A 25986-nucleotide genomic window follows, 5' to 3' on the forward strand; every position below is an offset into this window, starting at 1 on the left:
AAAAAAAATTCTGCACTTTTCTTATCTTATACAACTCCCACAAATTGTCCTTTGTGTAAATGAAAAGGAGTTCATTCACGCTTATATGGGGGTGAGATTGTTGGAAATGTTTGCTGGTTTTTTTCTATGTAATTTTAGTTGAAAATGGTAAGTTTTCTTGGCGATTTCCTCTTTATTTTTGGTTCTCCAAAATACTGTGCGTGTTTAAATTGTTTCTTATAATGAGGTCCTCATCCGTATAAGCTTGAATGAACTCCTTCATAATGTAGGGTAAAGACCACAAAGTATATAATTCTAGTTATTTTCCTTTTTACGAAGTTCGCTGATTTCGTGGAAAGTATTTTACATATTTTATGCTATTGACACGCTGGAGGACAGGGATATGAGGCATAAACATGTTAACAGTTATTTATGAATTTCATTTAAAGTGTTAGTTATTCATTTTTTTAAAATTCTTTTTGGACAATTTTTTTCAATAGATTTTTAACCCAGGTGCCAGTCTAGATTTCTTTTAGACCTAGGAGAAAAACAATAGTTGGTTTTCACCAATGTGTAATACCTCAGTAATTCATCCTATGGGTTTGGGGGAGATGAGAATACTCGCGATTGGATATATCCTCACAACAGGGAACCTTTCCAAGAGTGCTCAATTGTTAGACAAAACTATATATACCTACATACATATATTATGTAGTATATTTTATGTAGTTTCAACTTTTTCTCAGTCTCGCAAACGAGTTTATTTGTCCAGACATTGTGTGTTCATGCCATATGTGATAATGTCTATATGCAATTATGCATGAATTGCATTGATTGCATTCGGTGAGTCGAGTACAGTTGAGTACACACGAATTGAGTTGGAAAATCGTTCATTGACATATGTTGCCGGAGACTCTGCAAAATGCCACTGTCTCAATTGACTCTGTTTTGCATATTTCACTCGTTATTCTAGCACAAAATATCCACATTGTCTCTCGCGATCAAAATTCATCCCCTTCAGTGTAGCGGGTGAAAGCTCAATGGCCTCAAGCTTGTCTTTTTTTTTTTGAAAATGCATCAGGCACTTCCTTCAACACTTCTTCATACTCTCTCTCCATAGCACATAACATGCAATTTAGTGAACATTACTCACTAAAAGAAGACCTTTTGTAAATTTTTAAAAAAAAAATCCTTTAAGAAAATTTAAGAACTCGTTTAATTTTCTTTAAATTTAATTTTCTTGGGCAGGTTATCAACAGACGATTATTCTCATAAACGTCCTTACTTTGCTCAGTCTCATCGCTCTCAAGAGTGTCTCCTCCGTCCAAATCCACATCACTAAAAGAGCCCGAAAAATGCGGTCAGTAATTCGCAACGATATGTGGGTCAATGAAACGATATTTTTTCCTCTTTTCCACCCACAAATCTCTCACCTCTTAATTAATTCAATTCTTGCATTTTATATCATCTGGCATGAGCAAACTCTTTTTTCTTCTTTTCGTGGCCCAGACGTTCAACGTCAATTGAAGCAAATCCGAATAAGAAAGCATTTAATTGAATAAATAGTCTGAGGGGCGAAACTTTCGCTTTCACCGTGCCTTGAATATTCGTGAAGACACGATATTTTTACATTTTACGATGTTAAATTCTCACACTTCACATCACATCCAAGTACAATCGCCCAGCAACTGTCCACCACACGTGTCTGCACGAATATTTTGCAGACCTTGCAAACAGCCCCATAAGGGTGTCCAGGGGAGAAAAAAATAAATGCGAAAAGGGTTGTGATAGTGGTAATAAAATTTTCTATGATTGTAAAAAAATTATTTGTCTGTCAAATATTCATTGAACGCCAAAATTGATTTTAAAAAGAAAATCATCAGTGATAACGTGCAGACGTTTCTAAAAAATACTTTTTATAAAACACGAAGATTTGGTCCTATTCAGCTACCAAGAAATCTTGGAAATTTCAATAATTAATTTGAAGGAATTTAACTTATTTAGAAATTTGATTTAATTTTTTTTTTAATGATTAAATTAAAAGTTAAGGTTTCAATACGATATGTAAAAAATGTAAAAAATTTAAGGTAAGTACCAAAAGTGATCGTGGCGACTTGTTTACAGTCTTTCGTGAAAATATGCATTTTCTGGGTGGGTGGGTCATACCTCCTTGTGAGTAGGCGACGAAGAGGTCAACAATATCTGTCGCCGTCTCGACGGTCCGCGAGATGCACCGCCGGAAGATGATATGACTCTGTGGTATGGAATTTCGGGTGGGCAATTGTAAAGAATGCTGCACGTCTCGTCGTGACCCTCCAACTCCAATTAATCATGTAAAATTTATACACTCACTAAGCCACACGAGCTGAGCTGTACATAACATATGAGTTGAAAAAAAAATAAATGCCGCTAAAAGTGAAACATTATTTTGTTGGAAAAGCTTTCCAGAGAACTTCGTAATTTGACTTTTCCGAGTAGCTCCTCGTGCGTGTTTTTCTGGGGCTCCGCATGGCATCACGTCGGCGGAACGTGAGGAGGATGAAAGCCTATAAATACAGACGTACTGGCAACAAATGAATTTTTGCATCGCGAGACACGGCGGCCAAAAATAGTCGCGACACGCCGAAGAACTTTCACATGGGTCTTTGGGAGCGACAATTGATCCCAAAATAGCCTAAATCCTGCATGAGGTTTTAGTGCTGTTTAATTGAGGGGTGCAAAACAAGCCCAACATTGGAACTTAGGCATCATACAAAAGTTCGAAATAAAATAGGAAAACACGATGAAGAGGAAAAAAGAGAACTTTTAACAGACGCTAATGCGCATTTGCTGCACGAATCTGACCCTTTTCATATTTATGTATTGCATTCAATCAAAATGGATGATATATAAGCCGATTAAGTCGACTTATTTGTGCATATTTCAGTGCAAAATTCATGCGCGATTTTTCATTGAGAACACGCTGCATCTCTTAGATATTACAAATCTGACAAGAGAATGATAGTTCATGAGCCTAAAATGTAGGGATAAGAATCATCAAGACTCTTTAAGTTGAGTGAAGAGCTTTACACAATCTCTATTAAACGGATTTATCTTGCGCATGAATGTATGAAAAAGTTTAGAAGATCAAAGACTAATTAAAAAAAATTTTTGAATTAACGAATAAATAACATTTAACCCATGATTAAATTTTAATTTGGAGAATCATCTGGTTGTTAATTAAAACACGTGCCTTGCATAATGTTACAGGTGAAATATTTATAGTAATATATTTAATATAAATATCATGCATATATTTACAATCAATGAAATGTGTTTTTTTGCAGACAATTACTCTCGATCACAAAAAATAAATAAAGCTTATGAAACAGATTATTCCAATTACAAGTATTTTCGATTGATGAAAGAAAGGGAAATGCCTGAATTAAATTAAAATTGACAGTGAATGTAGTTTTTGGTGAGATTAAAGAAGACTTTTCGTCTGAATCTTTAATTTTAAAGTCCCGTATATATAAGTAGTTTTTTGGGTGGGTTGATGACGCAGTATTACCTTGTTAAACACTCGTAATCTCCTATGTAAATTATATTAATATGTTCTCAACATACATAAGGTGATATTTTACGGTTTTAAACAGAATTTGAACATTTTAGCTGTGTTTCTTTCAGACACAGCTTTTGTGTACCGAGCAAAATCGAAAGTCGTCAGATCGGGCTCAAACTTGGGATGAGCACGAATTAGGGTCCCCACATTCCAAAAAACGTATGCGCCAAAAATTTTTTTTTCCGGCCGTCCGGCCGTCCGTCCGGCCGTCCGGCCGTCCGTCCGGAGTTCAGAGCTAAATTGCAAGAGAACGGTAATAGATAGAGACTTGCGGTAAACGGCAAAGTTTAAATATCGACCAGAAGACGTCCGATTATGATGTCAAATTTTACCCCCCACCCCCCCGTCCGCCATTTTGAATAACCTCAAAATTTTGTTTTCGCTATATCTCAGCCGCTATTATAGCTAGAGGGCTGAAATTTTGATATGTTGTAGAGGTCATCAAGAGCTTTCCAACGATACCTCATTTTTGAAAATCGGTCAAGCCGTTTAGCCAATATGGCTGCCACAATTTTTCATCGAAAATCGACCATAACTCGAAAACGGCTTGACCGATTTCGATCAACCCGGGGTCAAATGAAAGATCTCAACAAACCCTACAACTCTCCAAAACATCCGAAGTTTCAAAAGTGACCGCTAGGGGGCCAAAATTCAAAAACAAAATTTTCGATGAGTTTTCGATTAATATCTCGAAAACGCCATTATCGATTTGCTTCATTTTTTGATATGTTATAGCTGACTATATTATCTAGCTCCATGCCAAAAATGAAGAAAATCTATGTCGCCGTTCTCGAGATATAGCCTTCCAAAGTTGGCATGTCATATCTCAGGTTCTACAAGTCCGATTTTAATCAACTCAAGCGCAAATGAAAGGTTTCGTGAAGCTCTACAAATGTCTAGAACATTGCAACTTCGAAAAATGACCGCGAGAGGCGCTAAAGTCAAAATAAAAATTTTCGAAAATTTCGAACTCGAATATTTCGAAAATGCTATTATCGATTGACTTCATATTTTAATATATTATAGTTGAGGTTAAGACCTTTCCAACGATAGCTCAAACTCGAAAATCTATGGAGCCGTTCCCGAGATATGGCGTTTTAAAGATTTCTTGCGGGATGACTTTTCAACTTTTCCCGACTTTGCGCGTATTTAAATGAATTTGCGTTCTAGTTTGCTCTCACAAAATTGGTACACTGAAAGAAACACAGCTCTCGTAAGCTTGGTCAGCTTACCAGTACATTTTTTTAATAAAATTGCGCCGTAAAATAGCACTGACTTCATTGCAATTTTCGCGTCAACTTTTGGTGCACTATACCCATCCAATTGTATTGGATTGATCAACGGGTATGAAGCGTAGCTATGAGCACATGTCTAGACAGTCAAATAGAATTAAGAAAAATTAGCAGAAAAAAAATCGTGTGTGGCGTTAACAAAAATGAGTGGAACAGAACCATTCTCGCCACACACGTACAATTGACAAGCAGACAAACATGGGGTTATTTGTTGAATTTGCATGTTGGGACGCTCAATGTGAAAGAGTCACCAAAAATCGCGCTTTTTTTGCTGCTAAACACGTGCTTCTTTTTTTTTTGGCAACCATCTCACTCAACCAAATAGCCACAATTCAGTGGCTCTCTCTGACTGGACCCAAGAATGTATAAATTATTAAGTATTAAGAATTAACATCACTCGTCTGAATGCTGTAAAATGCACAAAATCATCAAATAATAGTAGAGGAGAGTGGGGTAGGGTGGGTATGATTTTTATTGGAAAAAAATATAATTTAGAACTTATACAAAAACTTTTGAACTTTTTACAAAACAGAGTCGTAGCCAGAAATATATTCAAGACAGTGTTTTTGGATCTGTTTTAAAAATGACATTGAAAATGAATTAAAAACATACTTTGACATTCTTTTTCAGCGTTTGACGTTTTGAAAGATTTGATGTTGCTATTTAACGTTTGACGCTCATTTTTCTGGTATTTGACGTTCGTATTTAGGTCCAACGCTTTTTTACTAACGTTTCATAATATTTTTTAGCGTTTGACGTTCCTTTTCCAAGCTTTACAGGATTTTCTTTCAAATTCATTTTCAATTCACGGGATGATACAATACAAGATAAATGCTATAAAATCCAACACCTTGCACACTTATTCTCTATTATAAAGTGCTACTGTTTACACAGAACTTTCATTGTGCTCACTTTTCGCAATATATGATTCACAAATGACGTGATTTTAGTAAATAGAATTATGGGTGTGCTTAAAAATGCGCTAATTGCCCTTGAATACACTTTCATCATTTCAGAAAACATGTGAAAACTATATGGAATAGATTCCTCGCAGTATCTTGCAAACGGCTATGAAGTAGCTTTGTTTGCTTTTATTGCATCACCTTCCGTTATTCATTCTACACCTGCTTGACCGTGAATTTAGAAAACATTTTTCTATAGGTATTACAGGTGTTACATACGGTTTTATTGCAATTTGGGCTACATGAAAATTCGGCAAGGTTTGTTGTTTCGTATGATCGTATTCAGCATGAAATAAAAAAAAGTTTTAGAGTTTAAAAAAAATTGAAACGGATTTGACCTCTGATTCTAAAAGTATATAGGTATATTCCATTTCTATGTTTTTAATTTAATACCTTTGCTGGTCCGAATTGAGCCACGTTCCCCTACTTATAGAGACATTCAATCATTTAAATTTAAACCACTCTATCCCTTCTCATTTCATCCTTAACCCGTATTTGTCTATTATATAATCGGAAAATTATTTTTCTTGACTTTGAGAGCATAAATAAAAGTTCCTAACTTTCTTTAATTTTGAAATCCAAGAATTTTGTTTGAAAAATCAATATCTATTTTAGAAAATTTTGAAATGAAACTCTCCGAAAATTCCTAGACTTGGTTTCAATGTTCTAATTTGGGTACACTTGCATTTTCACTTTTCGACCCCACTATTTTCCCATTCAAATTCTTATCAATTGAATAAAATAAATCTTCATTTGATAATATAGAATTTTGTTCTATGGTGTAGTCGATGTAGCAGGTATATAACATTATGTATATGTGTTTGCAAAGCTGGGGAATTAGTGGAAAATTACATAATGTGGTTTTTATAGTTGTTCTAAGAAAAAAAAATACAAGAAGTAACAAAAATATATAAGTTAAATAAATTATTCAAGAGATAGTCTCTGTAATAAAAAAAAGACACGTAAGATGTAAGGAATCTTTTGAAGAGTATTCAGATAGTTTAAAAAAAATTGCAGTAATTTTCTATTAGACTTTGACTGAGATGGAGATGTTGGAAAAACATAACGACACTTTTAGTGGTGTTTTATTCCTCAACCTTGAGACAGTTATTAGTCACATTTATTGAATTGTCAACAGTCAGTCATGACAGACAGAAAAATGTTGAAACTTGGCGGCTTTTTTGCTCACACTGACGCTATTCTTCACGAAGCGAATAAAGAGAGGAATAAGAGAAAAGAATCACACACGAAAAATTGCAGACGCCAGACGTTCGATAATTTATACATTGATAATATTAAATGCTTGAAAACTTGTGCCCCTCTTGCGCATTTAATTCCGGATGGAAACAGACACAGCCAGACTGTCGAGTGACTAATTGACAGCGATGCAAAATGCGCTCTTTGGGAGGCAGGCTGCGGGTTTCCCGCGGGGAAAAAAGTCCAATTCCACCCACTCCAAAATTCCGCCGGAGGGATTGGTTTAAAACCCATTCACGCCTACATGCTATATATGGCGCCCAAAATAAGCCTTTTTTAACTTCCCCAGCATTTCCTTAAGCGAATCTCTCCAGACAATTCGCATTACCGTCAACTAATAGTCCTAATTTACGATCAATACCAATATAACTGATCATTCGCAGTGTTCAATTGGAAAGCTTATCGCCATGGAACCGCATTTGGTAATTCAATTTACAAGAATTTATTATTTTTCATTAAATGCATCGATATCCGCGGAGTAATGGAGTCTGAAATTACTTTTTCAGTTTTATTGTTCAATTTGAAAAAAAAGATCATTTTTTAATGTTTTGAGTAGGTACGATTGAAATAATTCTAAAGAGTTAATTCTAAATTGCATTGCAAGTTTCGCTAAACCAAAAAATAATTAGTCAGGAACTTTTTAATATTAGCTCAGCAAATAATGCAATATAATCTACCTCTGCGATTTAGGTCAAAGTAAAATTCCACTTTTTTCACTAAAACTTCTTGTTAAATGTTCTTTTTGTAGAATATTTTTAATTTAACGATCACTTTTATTCCATTTTGGCTAGCCAGGTTTGAGCGTAACGAGATATGTATTGTAAAATGACGCTATTTCCTCACAGCCAAGCTCTCAGCTAATTTCTTATCACTGCTTCACCAATCTTTTTCTTATCAAATTGTGATTTTTTTATTTCGTCAGCACCATATATTCTCCTTCATTCACGTAACTCAATTGGAAGAAAAAAAAATAGCTCACAAGTTCATAAAAGTTATGAAAATTTTCTCACAAAAGCTACCGCGATAGAAGCACCCGCGCGAAAAGCTCTCGAGACGCCATTGCGTAATTTGTGTGTGTCTGCGCTCCGCAATTGAGTGTTTGACATTGAAAAAAAGAGCTCCCCCTCATTGATCGTTGAAACTGAAGTGTCTGCCGAGTCACGCGGCTCAAGAAGTCGCGTCTAGGAATTTTCGCGATAAGTCTACTTCTTATCGGGAGTAGCTTTGTGCTTTCGTCTAGAGTCTCACCCAGTCCCATTGTTTGCTCTCGTGACAATTTTTGTTTCAACAAAAACTAAAGAATTCTTAATTAATGTGAGAAGGGCATTCAAAGGAAATGTTCATATTTAAGGTACTTTATAGGTAGTTCTAAATTTATTCTATATAGTCTTAAATGTATATTTAATCAATTGAAATTAAACATTAGGCTTTCGCAGCAAATATAAGCATTTATTTTGCAAATCTTAAGATTTCTTCCTTTAACCACTTAAGAAATTTGAGATTCAATTCCAAAGTTGCGAGAACGTGTAAGTTAAAATGCAGATTTTGTATTTTAGTTTTTTTTTTCGTACACATGCGTCAAAAGATTCGGATGCATATAACAATTCCGGGAAAAATGGGTCAAAAGTGTCGGAATGCAGAAGTGAAAAGTTGTTTCTGGGTAGGAATAAAAGCAACGTTGCACGTTTTATTTGTGCAAATTTTCACAACACTTTATTGCTGTAAACAATCATCGATTCTTTTCGTGTTTGAACCATTTCTTCAATGAGTGGCAAATAGCGAAAAACAGATTCTTGTGCCAGACTAAACACCACATGGAGATCACTTGGAGTTTGCGGAGCACACGATATTGGGACGTGACTAACAGTGGTGGGAAATTGTGGTGTCCGGGGAGAGGAAAATTGAGCTATTTTCCGGCGATCTTCATTTTAGTTTACATACATATACTTTTTTTGCGTATGCCCCATTGGTACTCCCCTGAAGGCCACCTTGAGACCCGAGACACAACACAAAAGAATGACGCGATGTCTGGCCGGCTGCGGGCGTGAATTTTTCACAAAATAGCACAAGTATTGAAAAAGGAAATATTTACACTGAATTTGCATAACTTTTTTTTTCACTGCCCGTTGGGATTTCAGATTTTGAGGCATTTCAGCAAGTGAAACAATCAATCTTACGATGAAAATGTGCAAAGTCAGGCAAGAAAGCACAAATACTAAAAGTGTTTCAGGAAAACATTAGTTTTAAGTCAGACATTTATTGTAAACATCAATGCAAAATCATCATCTATTTTCCCGCGCAAAAATTCATTCTCAAATAAACTCCCGCGCATTTCGTACATAAAAACACCACTCTAGTACATATTCCCTCGTGCACTTGCACATAATCCCTCGCGTACATTTTTTCTCTCTCGCGCACCACGCTTATCCCTCGCGTACCTTTTTTCTCTCGCGCACCACGCTTGCACATAATCCCTCGCGCACATTTTTTCTCTCGCGCACCAATCTCGCATATAGTCCCTCGCGTACATTTTTCTTCTCTCGCACCACTCCCGCACATAGTCCCTCGCGTACATTTTTTCTCTCGCGCACCACTCTCGTATATGATCCCTCGCGCACATAAAGATCACTATTCCCTTGCATTCTCGCCCATGATTTTCTTCGGGATCAGCAATTTTTTATATACCTTTGATTCTATTTGACACGATAAACTCCTTCTCTCTTCCCCGCGGAAGAATTGCCCCATAGTTTTAGCTAAAATGATGATCTTGCATTGTGTCCCCACCAAATGCAAATGCATTCCTTAGGATAAGAAACTGTATAAAAGGAGTTCCTGTGCAAAATAAAAATCACTTGTTCTCCAGCTTACAACCAGTAAGTAGCTTGAATAAAGTCCTAAAAAGTCTCTTCCCAAGGCAATAAAACGCCCAAGAAGAATAAAAGATTTTGGCTCCCAAGTAAACTTCCCAGGAAGCAATTCTCGTGGAAGTTTTTCCTAAGAGTAAAAATCTATTTTGTTAAAATAGGTCCCAAGTGGAATCTTTCCAAAGAGATTCCTCCCAAGACCTGGATAAAATCCCAAGGGAAGTTGCCTAAGAACTGAGGTTCCCCAGTGACTTTCCCCAAGATTAAAATCCGAAATAGGTGTTAACTCCCAAGTGGAATTGTGCCTAAGGAAAATATTCCCCAAGCAAGTTCCACCCAAGAATTCACCAATTCCCCAATTATTGCTTCGGGGACGATTTATTCGCCCTTCCCCGAACAATTGGTCCTTCGACCATCCCACTAATCATCATCTCAATATTTTTTAGTGGGCAGAATCTACTTTACCAGCGGGATTACCCCTCCTGGGGTAAAAACCTCACATATAAAGGAGATACTTCATAGCCGGGCGCAGGGAACAATCTCCAGAAACAAAATTGTACAAAACCGAGGATCATCCAGATTATCGGTCACGGGCACAAGACTCCCCAAAATAAAACCTCCGGAGACAAAAGTCACAGAGACTCCACTTGATCCAGAGGCTGGCAACACAAAACAAACACGCCGCAGAATAGCCCATCAGCCCGTCTTGGCACCTTCAATCGATCCCAGTTTATTGATTGAAAACGCACTGTTGGAGGAGAAAAAACCGCCCAAATCAGAACAACGCAAGGCAATCCTATTGGCGGATCCACTTCCGGCAAAACCAACAGCCCAAACGGACAGAGAGGACGTACTATCACTATCTCCATCATCCACACCGGGCAACTCACGACCAAACTCACCATCAACAAGTGCAGTGGTCGAAGAAATTGTAAAATCAGAGGGTGATAACGTGAAATCTTTGGCTGTGCCCGCAGCTAAACACAAACACCCGATACAGGATTCACGACATAAGCAAGCACCTCCACGTGAACATTCAAGAGGTGAATCGCCACGTGCGCCTCCAATTTGCAACAAAAATCCATTAATTGGTCAACATCATCCACCTCAATCTCGTTATCCACCGCAACTTCCAGGGAGAGTTGGACACCAATATAGACCATTCATCGATAATTTGACGGTCACGAGGACTCTGCCTCAGCAGCAACCACCAATAAAGGAAATAGTACACCGATATCCCAAATTCTCCGTAACAATCAGAGGAGAGGTGTCTACGGAATTTAAAGAAAAACTGCTTGATCTGGTAAACAAGGAGGGAAATCAGGAAGTGCCCACAACGACTCTTACACCTCTGTCTGCTAATCCTAAAAAGAAAAAACCAAAACGCAAAGCTGCCGCATATTGGAAGAGGTTCAAGGAAATGCGTGCGGAACTGGCCAAAAATAAATAAAAATTCATCATTTTTTTTTTTATTTCTTACCTAAAATAAATACATAAATAAAAAAAAAAAGTATTTTAACAACAAATAAATACTTATAATTGAGAAAGAAAATCAGTCTTTTTTATCACAGTCCAGTTCAAAAAAAAAAAAAAAAAAAAAAAATGGCAACAGGCGGGGCAAATACTCCACAAACCCCGGAAAAATATATAAACTTGGTCAAACAACAAGCTGACCTACTCGATCGTGTAATAAAAACACACGACAATTTTAGCAAGTTGGGCGCCGCGCGACGACGCGAGAAAGGTCGCGATTATTACGACGAGAAGTTGGAGGCGATAAATGAGATATACAGCTCGTTCACCACCGCCCACGAAATTCTAAAGGACGAACTAGATCCTAACGACCAATACTTTGTACTCTCTATCCCAGAACGTATGGAAGAGGCGTACAGTCGGGCCACAAACTTTGTTGTAACCAAGACAAAAGAAGAATTTCCGGGACTCCCGGATGAAGTACTCCGCGAGACAGGGACAGTTAAAAAAACTCCCACATTACCAACCTTAACCATACAACCTCCTTTGGCTACCCATAATGAGGAGCAGGCAAATTTTGCCACACCACAGGCGCCAGAGCCTCCACAAAGACCATCTCTACACAGACGGAGATTGATGGAATTTTTGAACGCACTTGATTTGGAAGAAGGTGAGACACAACACCGACCAAACGTGCCAAAGTTGCCACCAATATCAATTACGAAATTCTCAGGCAATGAAAAGGATTGGCAGCCTTTTATTGAGATGTTTATGAGCGTAATTCATGAGAACCCCAATCTCTCAAACATTGAGAAACTCAGATATCTCATCTCCTACTTAGATGACATACCTCGCAGGCTGGTAAAGCATTTGACTTTAACCAGCGCTAATTATGAAAGCGCACTTCATATTCTGAAAAGCAGATATGAAAATAAACGTATGCAGGTAACCACCTATATGAACTCAATTTTACAGAGCAAGAAGCTCACACCTGGATCTGCCATTGACGTCATTATCCTACATGATGCACTAAATGCATGCATGGCAGGACTAAGAAACCTGGGATACAACATCTCCGCTTGGGATCCCATGTTGGTCGCAATCGTTACATTAAAATTCGACCAAGACACCAACAAGGCATTTGAAGAAAGCCTTGATGATATCACGGAAGTGCCATCCATGGATAAAATGCTCAAGTTTCTGATCAAACGATATAGGATTTTGCGAGCATCTAGAGAAGCAAAAGATCATCGCGAAAATCAAGTAAATAAAGATCAGAAAAAGAAAGTACTAAATGCAACCACTTCGACAAAAAAATTAAGCTGCTCCATTTGCAAAGGGTCTCACCTGTTGATGCAATGCACAGACTTCAAAAACATGACTGTAAAGGAGCGTTATCAACATGTAAAAGAACATAAAATATGTTACAATTGCTTGACGCACAAATTCACCGAAAAATGCAAGAGCAAGAAAACGTGCTCAAGTTGCCAGAAGCAGCACCATACTTTGCTCCACATGGAAAAACGGGTAGAGAAACCAGCCCCATCTTCGTCTAAAGACAATAGCACAAAAAATCTACATGTGCAACAAGAAAATTCCTCAGAAGATTCTTCTGACGAAGAAACAGTAGTGTTACATGCAAACAGTGGAGCCTTGATTATGCCCACTATAATTGTAAAATTACGTGGAAGGGATGGAGAATACCAACCCTACAGGGCACTCTTGGACACTGGCTCAGGCGACACGTTTATCTCTGAAAAGGCAGTACAAAATCTACAACTGCAAAAAACCAAGGTCGTCACAACAATAAAAGGCTTTGGGGACACCACTGCAGGAACATGCAAAGCTACAGTGGATGTCCAATTAACACCACGGTTCGATGCCAAATTCAGGCTAAGAACTACAGCGCTTGTTATGAAAACCTTAACCTCCATGATCCCAAACAAAAAATTGAATACGAAAATAAATAGCGAGCAAATGAAAGGAATTACACTTGCAGACCCATCTTATCACACTCCAAACCGCATAGATCTAATACTTGGAACAAAAGTATATGCGAAGATTGTTGGTACACAAATCAAAAAATTTAACCATAGTCTCATCGCCCAAGAGACAAAATTCGGCTGGGTTGTTATGGGACAAATTGGAGATACAACTACTAATGAGACAGTAAGCATGGTATCAATATCAGAAATTGACCAAGCAGTAAAGAAATTTTTTGAAATAGACGCCAACACAAATGAAAGAGCAGAACATGAAGAAGAATGTGAAATTCATTACAGAGAAACACATTCACGAACTGAAGATGGGCGCTATGAAGTTTGCATACCTTTCAAAGACAATGGATTGTATTTGGGAGAATCAAGAGGACAAGCCATGGCTAGACTCTCTTCAATGGAGAAAAAACTTGCTACAAATGCAGAACTCAAGACGCAATACGTAGACTTTATGCATGAATATGAGCAACTTGGCCACATGACCCAAGCTGCAAGATACACCGGACCACCTGAGAGAGTGTATTACCTTCCTCATCATGCTGTGCTTAAAGAGTCAAGCACAACAACAAAGCTAAGAGTGGTATTTGATGGATCAGCCAAAACCTCATCAGGATATTCTCTCAATCAATTGATGCACATTGGACCGAAAATCCAACAAGACCTGATTGACATAGTAATGAGATGGAGAATATATTGCGTGGTTTTTACTGCTGACATCGAAAAGATGTTCAGACAGATCGGCATGAACAAAAAAGACAGAGACTACACACGAATTGTATGGCGCGATGATCCCTCACAACAAGTTAAGGAATACCAATTGAACACAGTCACATATGGGACTGCGTCAGCCACATTCTTAGCAGTACGCACCTTGAAACAATTGGCAATTGACGAAGGCAAAGATTTCCCGATTGCTGCAAGAGTTCTACAAAATGACTTCTATGTAGATGACATGCTCTCAGGAGCACATTCAGAGGAAAAAGCAATACAGCTGTATGAAGACGTAACCACATTAATGTCAAAAGGACAAATGAACATCAGAAAGTGGACAAGCAATTCACATACAGTTATGCAAGCAATACCAGAAGAAAATCGTGAAAAATCAGTATACAATCTACAAGAAGATGAAACAATCAAACCACTCGGGATTCAATGGAATCCACTAAAAGATACATTTGAATTTAAATTTCAAGTTGAAAACGACAAGTTCTGGACAAAACGTTCAATTCTTTCCAAGCTTGCATCCATTTTTGACCCCACAGGGTGGCTTGCTCCCACCATACTGCAAGCAAAGATAATAGTACAAGACCTGTGGAAAGAAGATCGAGGATGGGATGACAAACCGAGCAACTCAACATTAAGAAATTGGAAATACTTCCTAGAAGATCTTCCATATATTGAAAATATCATAATCCCAAGATGGACTCGTTTCACTCCAGGCACAAAAGTTCAACTTCATGGATTTTCTGATGCTTCTTCAAAAGCATATGGAGCTTGCGTCTACATAAGAACCCATTATAAAGGCAAATATCATACGACCCTATTAATAGCCAAAACAAAAGTAGCACCTATAAAAGGCACGGTGACAATCCCACGAATGGAACTAAATGCAGCTGTTCTCCTGGCTCATTTGTTGAAACGTACAGAAACAGCTCTACAAATAGAGATTGAAAAAACCTTTGCATGGTGTGACAGTGAAATAACACTTGCATGGATAGCACAAGATGCTTCTACATGGACTACATACATAGCAAACCGTGTGAACAAGATACACCAGCTAACTTCAAGAAGCATTTGGCACCATGTAGTTTCAGAACAAAACCCTGCCGATATAGCATCAAGAGGATCAACAGCAGAGGAATTAGTGCGTAATGCTCAAAGGTGGTGGGGCCCAGGATGGCTTCGCCATGAGGAAGAGGAATGGCCAATTAATGGTGAACACGGGCATATGATTGCTTTCGAAGAAGAAGTCCTAAGAAATTCAAAATGCTTATTCACACTAAGAGCCATTGCTCGTCCTGATGTCACTGACAACGATATAGCCATTGCAAAGAAAGACTCCGATAAAAAGAAACTCTTAAATCGTTTCTCCTCTTTTAAGAAACTCGTTAAAGTGGTAGCTACTATGTACAGATTCGTACATAATTGTTCAAAACCACTAGATAAACGATACGGGCCATTGGATACTACAGAATTAGCAAAGGCTAAGAATAAGACCATTCAGCTGTTACAAAATGAAGAATTTCCGCAGGAGATAAAGATTCTTCATGAAAAAGGAAAGCTTCCATCAAAGAGCAATCTGTTCGCGCTCAATCCCTATTTGGACAATGGAATCATTAAGTCAAAGGGAAGAATACAGAATGCTAACATTTCAGAACAAACAAAAAATCCCATCATTCTGCCAAAGACACAACTGACCAAGTATCTAATCTTAGATACACACAAAGAATTATTACACGCTGGGCCACAATTAACCTTAAACCAAATCAACACAGAGTATTGGTTAATCAAAGGTAGCTCTTATGTCAAGAGTGTACTAAAGAATTGCTTAGTGTGTGAGAAGTTGAAGAAAAAATCATTTGGTCAGATTATGGGTCAGCTTCCACCAGAGCGTGTAAACCCAGCACCACCATTCACCAATGTAGGAATTGATTATGCCGGGCCTTTCCTTACGAAACGAAATAAAGGAAGAGGCAATTCAACAGAAAAATCATATGTTGCAGTCTTTGTATGCTTAGCCATAAAAGCTGTACATTTGGAACTTGTAAGCGATCTTACTACAGATGCATTCCTCGCCGCCTTTAATAGATTCATTTCAAGAAGAGGAAAGCCATCACTAGTAATGAGTGACAACGGCACAAATTTTGTCGGAGCATCAAGAAGATTGGATAAGGAATTACAACTGGCAATAGATTCTGGACAAACGAATGCAGCAAGTAAAACCGCAATCTCCGGGATAAAATGGAAATTCATCCCTCCAGGTTCACCACATTTTGGTGGTATCTGGGAAGCTGCCGTCAAAACATTCAAGCACCATTTGACAAGATCTATTCAAAGTACCTCCAATATGACTTTCGAGGAATTAACAACCCTGCTAACCCAAATTGAGGGGATCATGAATTCAAGACCATTGACTCCATTAAGCACAAATGTGGAAGATCTTAGTGCTCTCACCCCCGCTCATTTTTTGATTGGAAGACCAATAACCAGCCTTCCTGCACCGAACGAACCCCATTTCAACCTCACCAAACGATGGGACCGAATTAACGATTTAAGAAGGAAATTTTGGTACAGATGGGGAGCAGAGTATCTACGCTATCTTCATCAGCGCACTAAATGGAGGAATGAACAACGAGGTCCAGAAATTGGAGAATTAGTACTCCTCCGGGATGAGCAACATGGTCCATTAAATTGGCCTCTCGCCAGAGTGATCAGTGTGAAAAAAGGTTATGACGGACTGGTTCGAGTAGTCACTATTCAAACTCGAGGAAACAGAATAAGAACGGCAGCAATTCATAATCTGATACAGCTACCGATCAACGATGAAAACAATACACTGCCTCCACTAACACAGTCAAGCCACGAACCACCAATGGATCAATCACCTCATGAGGCAACTCCCAATGCACCAATCTCCAAACCAGATGCCAGTACAGACACAAACCAAGATCATGATGATTCGGGACCATCTCCTAGCACAGGGGCCATAAGAAAGAAACCAAAAAAGAAGCCCTCTACTGAAGATCACACTGGAGCTACTAGGAGGACGACCCGATCAATGACAAAAAATTTAATGTTCACTCTGTTGAACATCTTCATGATACTGACCACGGTCTTCGCCTCTAACTATACAATCGAACGTCCATCTGCAGGATTATATATCGAAACCTTAGGAAATGTACATCTCACGAGAGGTAACCTAAGAATTGATTTGCCTCTCTCATTGGAAACCTTAACAAATGACTCAAATTCTGCAGAATGGGTCATAAATAAGACTTCAGACATGTGTATGAAATCCCAGAAGTTAGTAAATGATACTCATTGTAACTCTTTAATAGATCATCTATCAAATGAGAAGTTGCTGCTTGAAGGAAAGTTAAAAGAAATAAAGCAGCAAGTATCTACAGAACACAAAGCAAAGAGAGGGATACTAAGGAGCATGTTTGACTTCTTCATCGGTGACCAGCATGATTCATATCTAGAGTTAGACGCTATAATGAGAAATAGGAATTCATTGTTGCAAACAATGAATCAACAAACCCTTCTGTTGAACACAAGAATAACACAGTCCAATGAACTAGCGAATCAAAAGCTCGAGTTATTCAATGAAAGAATTGAAAGTCTAACGAAAACTATTATAGAAATGCAACCATGGAGGATCAGAGCAGAATGGAACAGTATCGAAATACGCATGATAACTACTTACCTGGCAGCAATCAATTATATTCAGGAGCTGAATGAGTGGTATGATGACATCCAGAGCACCATCAAATTTGGAATGCCAGGAAGCATGCTGATTACACGAGAAGACTTAGAAAAGAAGTTTTTAGAGGCACATGAAAAACTGGGTGCAGAATTGACGATTGACAAAACACCCATAGGGTTACACAAACTCACTAAGTCAGGTAGCATGATCTATATACACGTTTATTTCGAAATACTAGAGACGACCCCATATAAGCTCATCCACACATCAGCGATTCCTAAAATATCCAAAAATAATACCTTTCTCCTACAAGAGGTTAACATTGAGTACTTAGGACTAGGATATAATGAGCAAAAATATTTTACGCTCACAAAAGAGGAATTGAACAAGTGCAGAAGATTGGGAAAATACACCAGAGCTTGCCCCACTGATATCGTGTATAATTTAGAAGAAGACTCTACATGCATGATAAATGAAATCATAAATAGAACTACTCCAGAATCATGCACCATACAGAGAATAGCAGTGAACGGAACGATATGGAAGAAATTGCACGACGAAACCTCATGGATTTTCATCACTGAGAAGCCAAGCCTGGTAGCAATTATCTGCAATGGACATCGGGAAGAAACAATGATTAACACCACCGGAATATTAACAACAAAGAGAGGCTGCGTTGTTAAGACGAAGGACGTCACCCTCAGGTCTAATCAAGAGATTCAAACCATAGCAATCACAAACAGACCGATGAAGTTCCCGAATATGGATGAGATAAACATGGAAAATCTTCCCACAATTGAACTGCAGACATCGAAGATAATTCAGCCACACGAAAACATATTTGCTAAAGCCGCCACACCAGTAGCGACTGTGATTCCTTTCGAATATTATTATGTTCCCAAACATACAACATACTCTATCAGTGGAGCAATAATATTCATCATTGGAATGATCATCTTGTGGAAAACAAGAAAACAGTGGCTCAACTCTTGCAGAAAGTTATGCAGAAGACAACGAAGACGAACCCAGAAGAAGGAAGAACACCCTGTCAACACAATAGAAGTTCAGGAAACTACCACAACGGAGGAAAGGAACATCCCACTCCAACCGATAGAAGAATCCAGCAGTTCATCTCTAAGAGAAAGACTGGAAAGAATCTACAAGGAACATCCAACCCTTCAGTTCACAGCTGCCGGGCCCCAGGATGTTTCAGGAAAACATTAGTTTTAAGTCAGACATTTATTGTAAACATCAATGCAAAATCATCATCTATTTTCCCGCGCAAAAATTCATTCTCAAATAAACTCCCGCGCATTTCGTACATAAAAACACCACTCTAGTACATATTCCCTCGTGCACTTGCACATAATCCCTCGCGTACATTTTTTCTCTCTCGCGCACCACGCTTATCCCTCGCGTACCTTTTTTCTCTCGCGCACCACGCTTGCACATAATCCCTCGCGCACATTTTTTCTCTCGCGCACCAATCTCGCATATAGTCCCTCGCGTACATTTTTCTTCTCTCGCACCACTCCCGCACATAGTCCCTCGCGTACATTTTTTCTCTCGCGCACCACTCTCGTATATGATCCCTCGCGCACATAAAGATCACTATTCCCTTGCATTCTCGCCCATGATTTTCTTCGGGATCAGCAATTTTTTATATACCTTTGATTCTATTTGACACGATAAACTCCTTCTCTCTTCCCCGCGGAAGAATTGCCCCATAGTTTTAGCTAAAATGATGATCTTGCATTGTGTCCCCACCAAATGCAAATGCATTCCTTAGGATAAGAAACTGTATAAAAGGAGTTCCTGTGCAAAATAAAAATCACTTGTTCTCCAGCTTACAACCAGTAAGTAGCTTGAATAAAGTCCTAAAAAGTCTCTTCCCAAGGCAATAAAACGCCCAAGAAGAATAAAAGATTTTGGCTCCCAAGTAAACTTCCCAGGAAGCAATTCTCGTGGAAGTTTTTCCTAAGAGTAAAAATCTATTTTGTTAAAATAGGTCCCAAGTGGAATCTTTCCAAAGAGATTCCTCCCAAGACCTGGATAAAATCCCAAGGGAAGTTGCCTAAGAACTGAGGTTCCCCAGTGACTTTCCCCAAGATTAAAATCCGAAATAGGTGTTAACTCCCAAGTGGAATTGTGCCTAAGGAAAATATTCCCCAAGCAAGTTCCACCCAAGAATTCACCAATTCCCCAATTATTGCTTCGGGGACGATTTATTCGCCCTTCCCCGAACAAAAAGAACACACTTTTTTTGGCTATATACCATGTACATATATATTTGTTGTAGCTTTTTTAGCTGCTAAATTTAGCCCAAAAGTTGATGTGCAATTTCCACGTTATTTTTGAGTCTCATCGTGTCTCTTCCGCAGATGAGATCCTCACTGTCTCGAAGAAAAAAATTCAACAAGATAACGTGGTGGAAAAATATTAAAGTTAGCGATTGCGTGATAATATTATCACGAGCACATGTAGTCTGCAAATGACAACATTAGCTTTTATCATAGTGCTTTCCAAGAATTTTCCCATATGTAATTATGTGTGCTTAAACTCTACAAAAGCACAGTTAATGTGTACCTGAATGTACCTACTTTTCTGTAATTGTTTATCTTTTTTCAATAAAATTTTAATCCACAAAAAATGAAAAATTGATGCAACATTTCATGGATGACTCTGTACGATCCCACGCATTGAGAGAAGTAAAGGGAAAAGGCAATGAGAAAATGCAGAGACAAATGTATTGTGAGATTTTCATTACTGATTGACCTTGACACGTGGATCTCATGAATCAGGCCTTTTGATTAATTCACCTATTTTCCGTCTCATTCGTCATAACATGTACCTATGTATGTATCGTATGTATCGACACTGTGGCAATATTTTTTAGCTGAGAATTTTTTATACCTTGCTTAAGTCATTTATAGCGAAACAATTTAATGATTGTGCATTTTTATGACATAGATACTCTTATTTGGGACAAATATTAGTTTTTTTTTTGCTAAAGTGGATAATAAATTTAATTTAAAACTGTAGGTAATGTTTGTCAATAAAAATCTCATTTCTAGACGATTTTCAAACATTTTTTTCTACAGAAATTTCAAGACGTGTTTCATTCTTAAATTGTGGAAAATCATGCCTTATTTTTGAAAAATATTGAAAAAAGTCTCCTAAATAAAAATATTTTTTAATCCTCTTAGTTTATGGGATGTCTTTTGTCGATTAAACTGGTATCAATTCCATATAATCAAGAAAACAAATTCTTGTCAAGAAAAACCTTATTTTTTCATAATCTTAGAGAATTAAATTCATTTGTATAGAATCTTTGAGGCTAATTTTAATCAATTTGAATCACTTTTAACTGGTTCAAACGGGGGAAAAGTGAAAAAAAAGACTTAATATTTGAAGTATTCGGCACTTTTCCAAGAATTTTATACATTACGCAGTCCGTTGGCATTGAAAATCAAACTGTCTGTTTTGCAATCTTGGCTGCATTTCCGATCCATTATGAGATTTTGCATTTATGTATATACCGTTACGTATGTAGGTATTACATACATTTATGTAGGTACCTTATAACTATTTAGCTATTTACGTTTAAATGAAAAATTTCAAAGTCAATCAAATGATGACTTTTCTTGCTATTTTTTTTTAGTAAAGTCGATAGAGATCATTAGATTAAAAAAAAAAGAAACTTTAACCCTTGGCGGATTTTGCTGGCCACCATTGCCAATTCGATTTTTTAATTCGTCAAATAATATAATTTATCATAATAAATTCTATTTCTTTATGTATAGAAAAGTTCTATGACTTCATGTTCATCGTAAGAAAACTTGGAAAAACAATTTCTTTTTGAGAGAAAATGGAGGCAAAAGTTTGAAACTACAAATATCGGATCCTGCAAGGGTTAATCGTCAATAAGTTTTTAGTTTAAAATGCGATTTGTTCATCTGTGTTGTATTTTATTATCATTGAAACATAAAGATAAATTTGAAAATTCACTAAATAAAAAAAATACGGCACATATAGACGGAATTGCAACATAACACATAAGGTGACGTGTTATTGATCGTGACTCCCGCCGTCGTCATCTTTATAGCTGGAATTATTTTTGCAAAGTGGTGTTAAAATATTATTTATATTGACCAGCTAAAATTTCTTGACAAACTTATGAACAAAAACTTCTTTCACTCAATTGTTCTTTTTTTTCTTTGTTTATTTTTGGCCAAACGTTGACTTTGGCACGGACATTTTTGACTTGTCTATATACGTCTGGGTTCCATCAATTATGTCCACCCTTCTTTGCTTTTTAACGGCTCGCACAAAAGAAAAGCTTGTGATTCATAATGAAGAAAAAAAAAGTTTAAAGTTCTTTTTTTTTAATACCTACATATAGATAGTTGTGGAGAGTGCCTTAAAAATGAGATTGTAAAATTTCGTGACAACAGAGGGGGAGTTGATTGTGAACAATAAAAGTAATGACATTAAAATATATACATAGTGGCAGGAGTATAAATAAAATATCCACATAAGAATGCAAATGTTGCACATAAGATATGCAAATCACGGACATCTTACATTCGAGAAGGCAAATGGGCCAAAAAATTTATTTTTATAGTTGCAATGTTGTTGAGGCTTTTTTTCTGAGTGTCTCCGAATTATATTTGATGTTAACCATCTTGGTAAATTGGTAAATAATTGTAAAATGGAATGGAATTTAAATGGATAAATTAATAAAATAAATTACAATTAAAAAAAAATATTATTTTTGTCCTTAAGTTAAGGTGTAAAAAAATTAAGTCCACTGACTATCGGTTTGTTTATTTCTCTGTTTGTTTGTGGCACGAGAAATCTATCAAAGAAACTGGACTGATCGTACTAAAATTCGGTAAATTTTAACGTACAGTACAAAAGCATGATCTTTCCATTTACTCCCAATACTTAATGGAGAAATATATAGGTAGGTACGTAAGAAATAGGGATCAATAAAACTTGAAAAAAAAAATTGAATGTTTTGTATACCCACCATTATCAGCGATGTGTGAATCGTTACGCCGGAGCGTGGCTTCGTGATGGCCCGTGACTTGGGGTCGATCAAAAGTCGTAATATTGGGCGCTATGGTGGTGGGCGCCTCGTAAATACTGCTACAGTTCGTGGCACTTTTTGTCGCTGTCCGGTTGCCGAGGTGGTCGGTGGTGGCGCAGGGCTCCTTGGGGGGCGGCCATGGCGGAGCGGGGGCGATCGTTCGGCCGGCCGGCGCGGCGCTGGGCTGCTGGGGTCGCCCTGAACTCTGAGGTGGCACCGCGAGGGGGCTCGCCGACAGCGTGGGGATCGTCAGGAGCATACATAGGAGCGCTAGGGCTGCGCTGGCCCCCGCGGCGCCTCTGGCTGCATGCGTGGGGGCCACAGCGCCTACCTACAGGGCACAGAGATGGCTCACCGGCTCGGCGGGCCGCGCCCCGACCGCCAGAACAGGCGCCACGCCATGTCTCTATGAATTTGCTTGAGCCCCCCGAATCCACCAACTCGGGATCCTTGGCAACTTAAATCAACACACACTCACTTCACACTATGATCACTTTCACTTTGGCACCCACTTAATAGTCACTGTCCACACGCGGTTGAATCAGTGGATCATTCTGCAAAAAGGAAACACCATCAGGTATCAGTTCATTGTTAAAGTATCAGGAAGGAATTTAAAATTTTAAAGTAGGATAAAAAAAATTCAAAGAATAAAAAAAAGTTCAAGGGATCGTATTCTCGCAATTTTGCTTTAGTCTGCCCTATTCTTCAATTCCTATTTCACGCAAGAAATTGATGCTGTTCGAGGCCGCAGTAATACGCAACTGAAAGACTACTTCACCGTCTCGACGATAATTCTGCATCGTGTCGCCCAAAACAATACGCGACACATCGACGACGTCGCTACGCCACGATTACGATGCTCTAAAAAGGTCTATCATTGAGATTTAGATGCACTTTATTTAATAAATTAAAATTTCCTGTGATTCATATGGAATGTTTTCTCATAAAATTACCCATTTAAAGTGCAGGAAGAATACATAGCATTTTACATAGATATGGATGGAGTTTTTTTTTAAGGAATTTGAGAATTTTTTTTAAAATAATATGTTCTCTTCAAATTTTATGCTCGATTAATGACGAATGTCTATCCAAAAATATTATTTTATTGAATTTAGTCCCTCAGAACGAACTTCCATCCAAGGTGTAAACTTTTGAAAAACTTGTGAGACACGTGGCGTATCCTACTACACACTACTATGGTGGATTATTTCAAAGAGAGCTAAAATCTTTTCAGATTTACTCGCCTCTTGGCAGCTCGAGATCATCGTGCAGAAATATTCTCGTAGTGTCTCTCACGCAACTTTTGTTTGTTCACAAGTTGTGTCTTGGACTCGGGTCATGTTGCTACATTTTTGTATGAATATTTTAAGTGGAAAAGTTAGGCGAATGTCGGATGCCTAACACAGTTGGGAGAGTAAGCGAGATAGTGGAGTGCCATGGAGCGCGACTTCAGTGATGATGATGATGATGTGTGACAAACAAACAGCGGCACACGCGAAATATATATAGCAGGAGGACCTTTTTTGTTTGTCTCCTTGTGAGTCGCAGAATAGATGTGCGAGAAGGGCTCAAGAACGCTCACGCATGAGACAAATTCGCGATAGTATCGCACCCCTCCGTCTCGATTTCTCCTTTAACGAATTCCACGACAGATGCATCCAAGATGATACATTCGCTCCATTGGCACCAGGCTTGCACGAATCGCAATTTGTGCCATCACCAGCAGCGTAAACAAAGCGATTATCTCTCCTGCATCGCTACGTGCATTGTGGACCATTCTAAGAGACATTGTTAGCTAGGTGCGGCCATTTTTTTGTTTTCTTTTTAAGAAAAATCATAGTGATAGTTTTTCCAAGTTCTACGTGACTAAATCTGAGTGTGCTGACTTTATATGTTTAGGTATTTCCTTTATAAAGTTTTTGTTGTAGTAAGTTGAACCTTTAGTTGTTGGTTGATATTTTAAACTGTCAACATTAACATTTTTGACCTGTAATCTATGTGTGTTGGAATAGGAAAAACTCAGGAATAAGAAAATCTATAATAGCCTATATATTTGCCTCATGTGTATTTATTTAGGCATATGAAGCTAATTTCTCCAAAACGACTTAACCGATCAGTATCAATTTTGGAAGAAATAATTAAGGATTTATATCTGTAAGAGTGCTTCTCTCCCCTTTCTTGATATTCTGCTTTAAAAAATATTTTAAAAATTGAGCAATCTTTGACCATATATTTGGATATTTTAAGGATCAGAAGATTGATTGATCTTTGAGGAAAAAGATCTTCTTATTTTGTTCAAAGAACGTCTTTCACCTAATTTGTACAATTTTTATATTTTGTAATTCACGGAATGTGCTGAAAACGGGAAAAATCTTATTTTCATTTGCTTTTTAATATGAAAATTATTTTCTTCAGACAATTAAAAATTTTATTGTATGACGTGCAGGTACTTACAAGCACAATTTTCATATCATTACTCTTCCTCAATTTTCCAGTAGTAAAAACTATGTATTCCGACCTACCACAATGCGTAAGTATATACACATAAAACTATATGTTTTGCAAATGGATATAAACCGCATGAATAAGCTTTTTCTTTCTAAAAATCAATAAAAGTCCGGTTAAGAAATAAGTTTTTGCCACTTAATGGATATACAAAGAAATTAATTGACATTAGATAAAAGGAAAAACACTTAGGTCAGTTACCGATCAACCATACTATGGGGAATTTTATCTTATGATTAGACACAGAAGTAGAAATAAAGGAACTTTCAAAAGCGGTCAAGTGAACCAAAAGTTCCAAAAAAAATTAATTCTAATTTTAAATTCTTTAAATTTGTAAGCCTTTATAGGTGTTTCAATGGAAATTTGTCCACTCATTTTCATCAAGATTTTTTTCAATAAAGATTCGTTATCATTAGGAAAAACATAATTATTCAAAAATGAGAAATTTTTTTATCATAAATAGAGATGTATGAAATTTGATAAGTTTTTAAAGAAAATTAACATTTAAAATTGAATCAATGTGTAGATATTATATACA

At 37.5% G+C, this 25986-nt stretch overlaps 1 protein-coding gene across 2 annotated transcripts in view; it reads right to left on the reverse strand.

The window, feature by feature from the left end:
• Positions 1-25986, reverse strand: part of LOC129792661 (uncharacterized) — a 61649-nt gene that overhangs the window by 31524 nt on the left and 4139 nt on the right. Inside the window, exon 1 of one of the 2 annotated variants that reach the window (XM_055831966.1) lies at positions 22884-23496. The exons of the other annotated variant lie outside the window; for it this stretch is intronic. Within the exon in view, the coding sequence (XP_055687941.1) occupies positions 22884-23202 (319 nt within the window). The 5' untranslated portion in view covers positions 23203-23496. Of the gene's footprint in view, positions 1-22883; positions 23497-25986 lie in introns of those variants that run through there. 2 annotated transcript variants of the gene reach the window in all.

Source organism: Lutzomyia longipalpis, chromosome 3, assembly GCF_024334085.1.
Source record: "Lutzomyia longipalpis isolate SR_M1_2022 chromosome 3, ASM2433408v1".
Classification (NCBI taxonomy): Eukaryota; Metazoa; Arthropoda; class Insecta; order Diptera; family Psychodidae; genus Lutzomyia; species Lutzomyia longipalpis.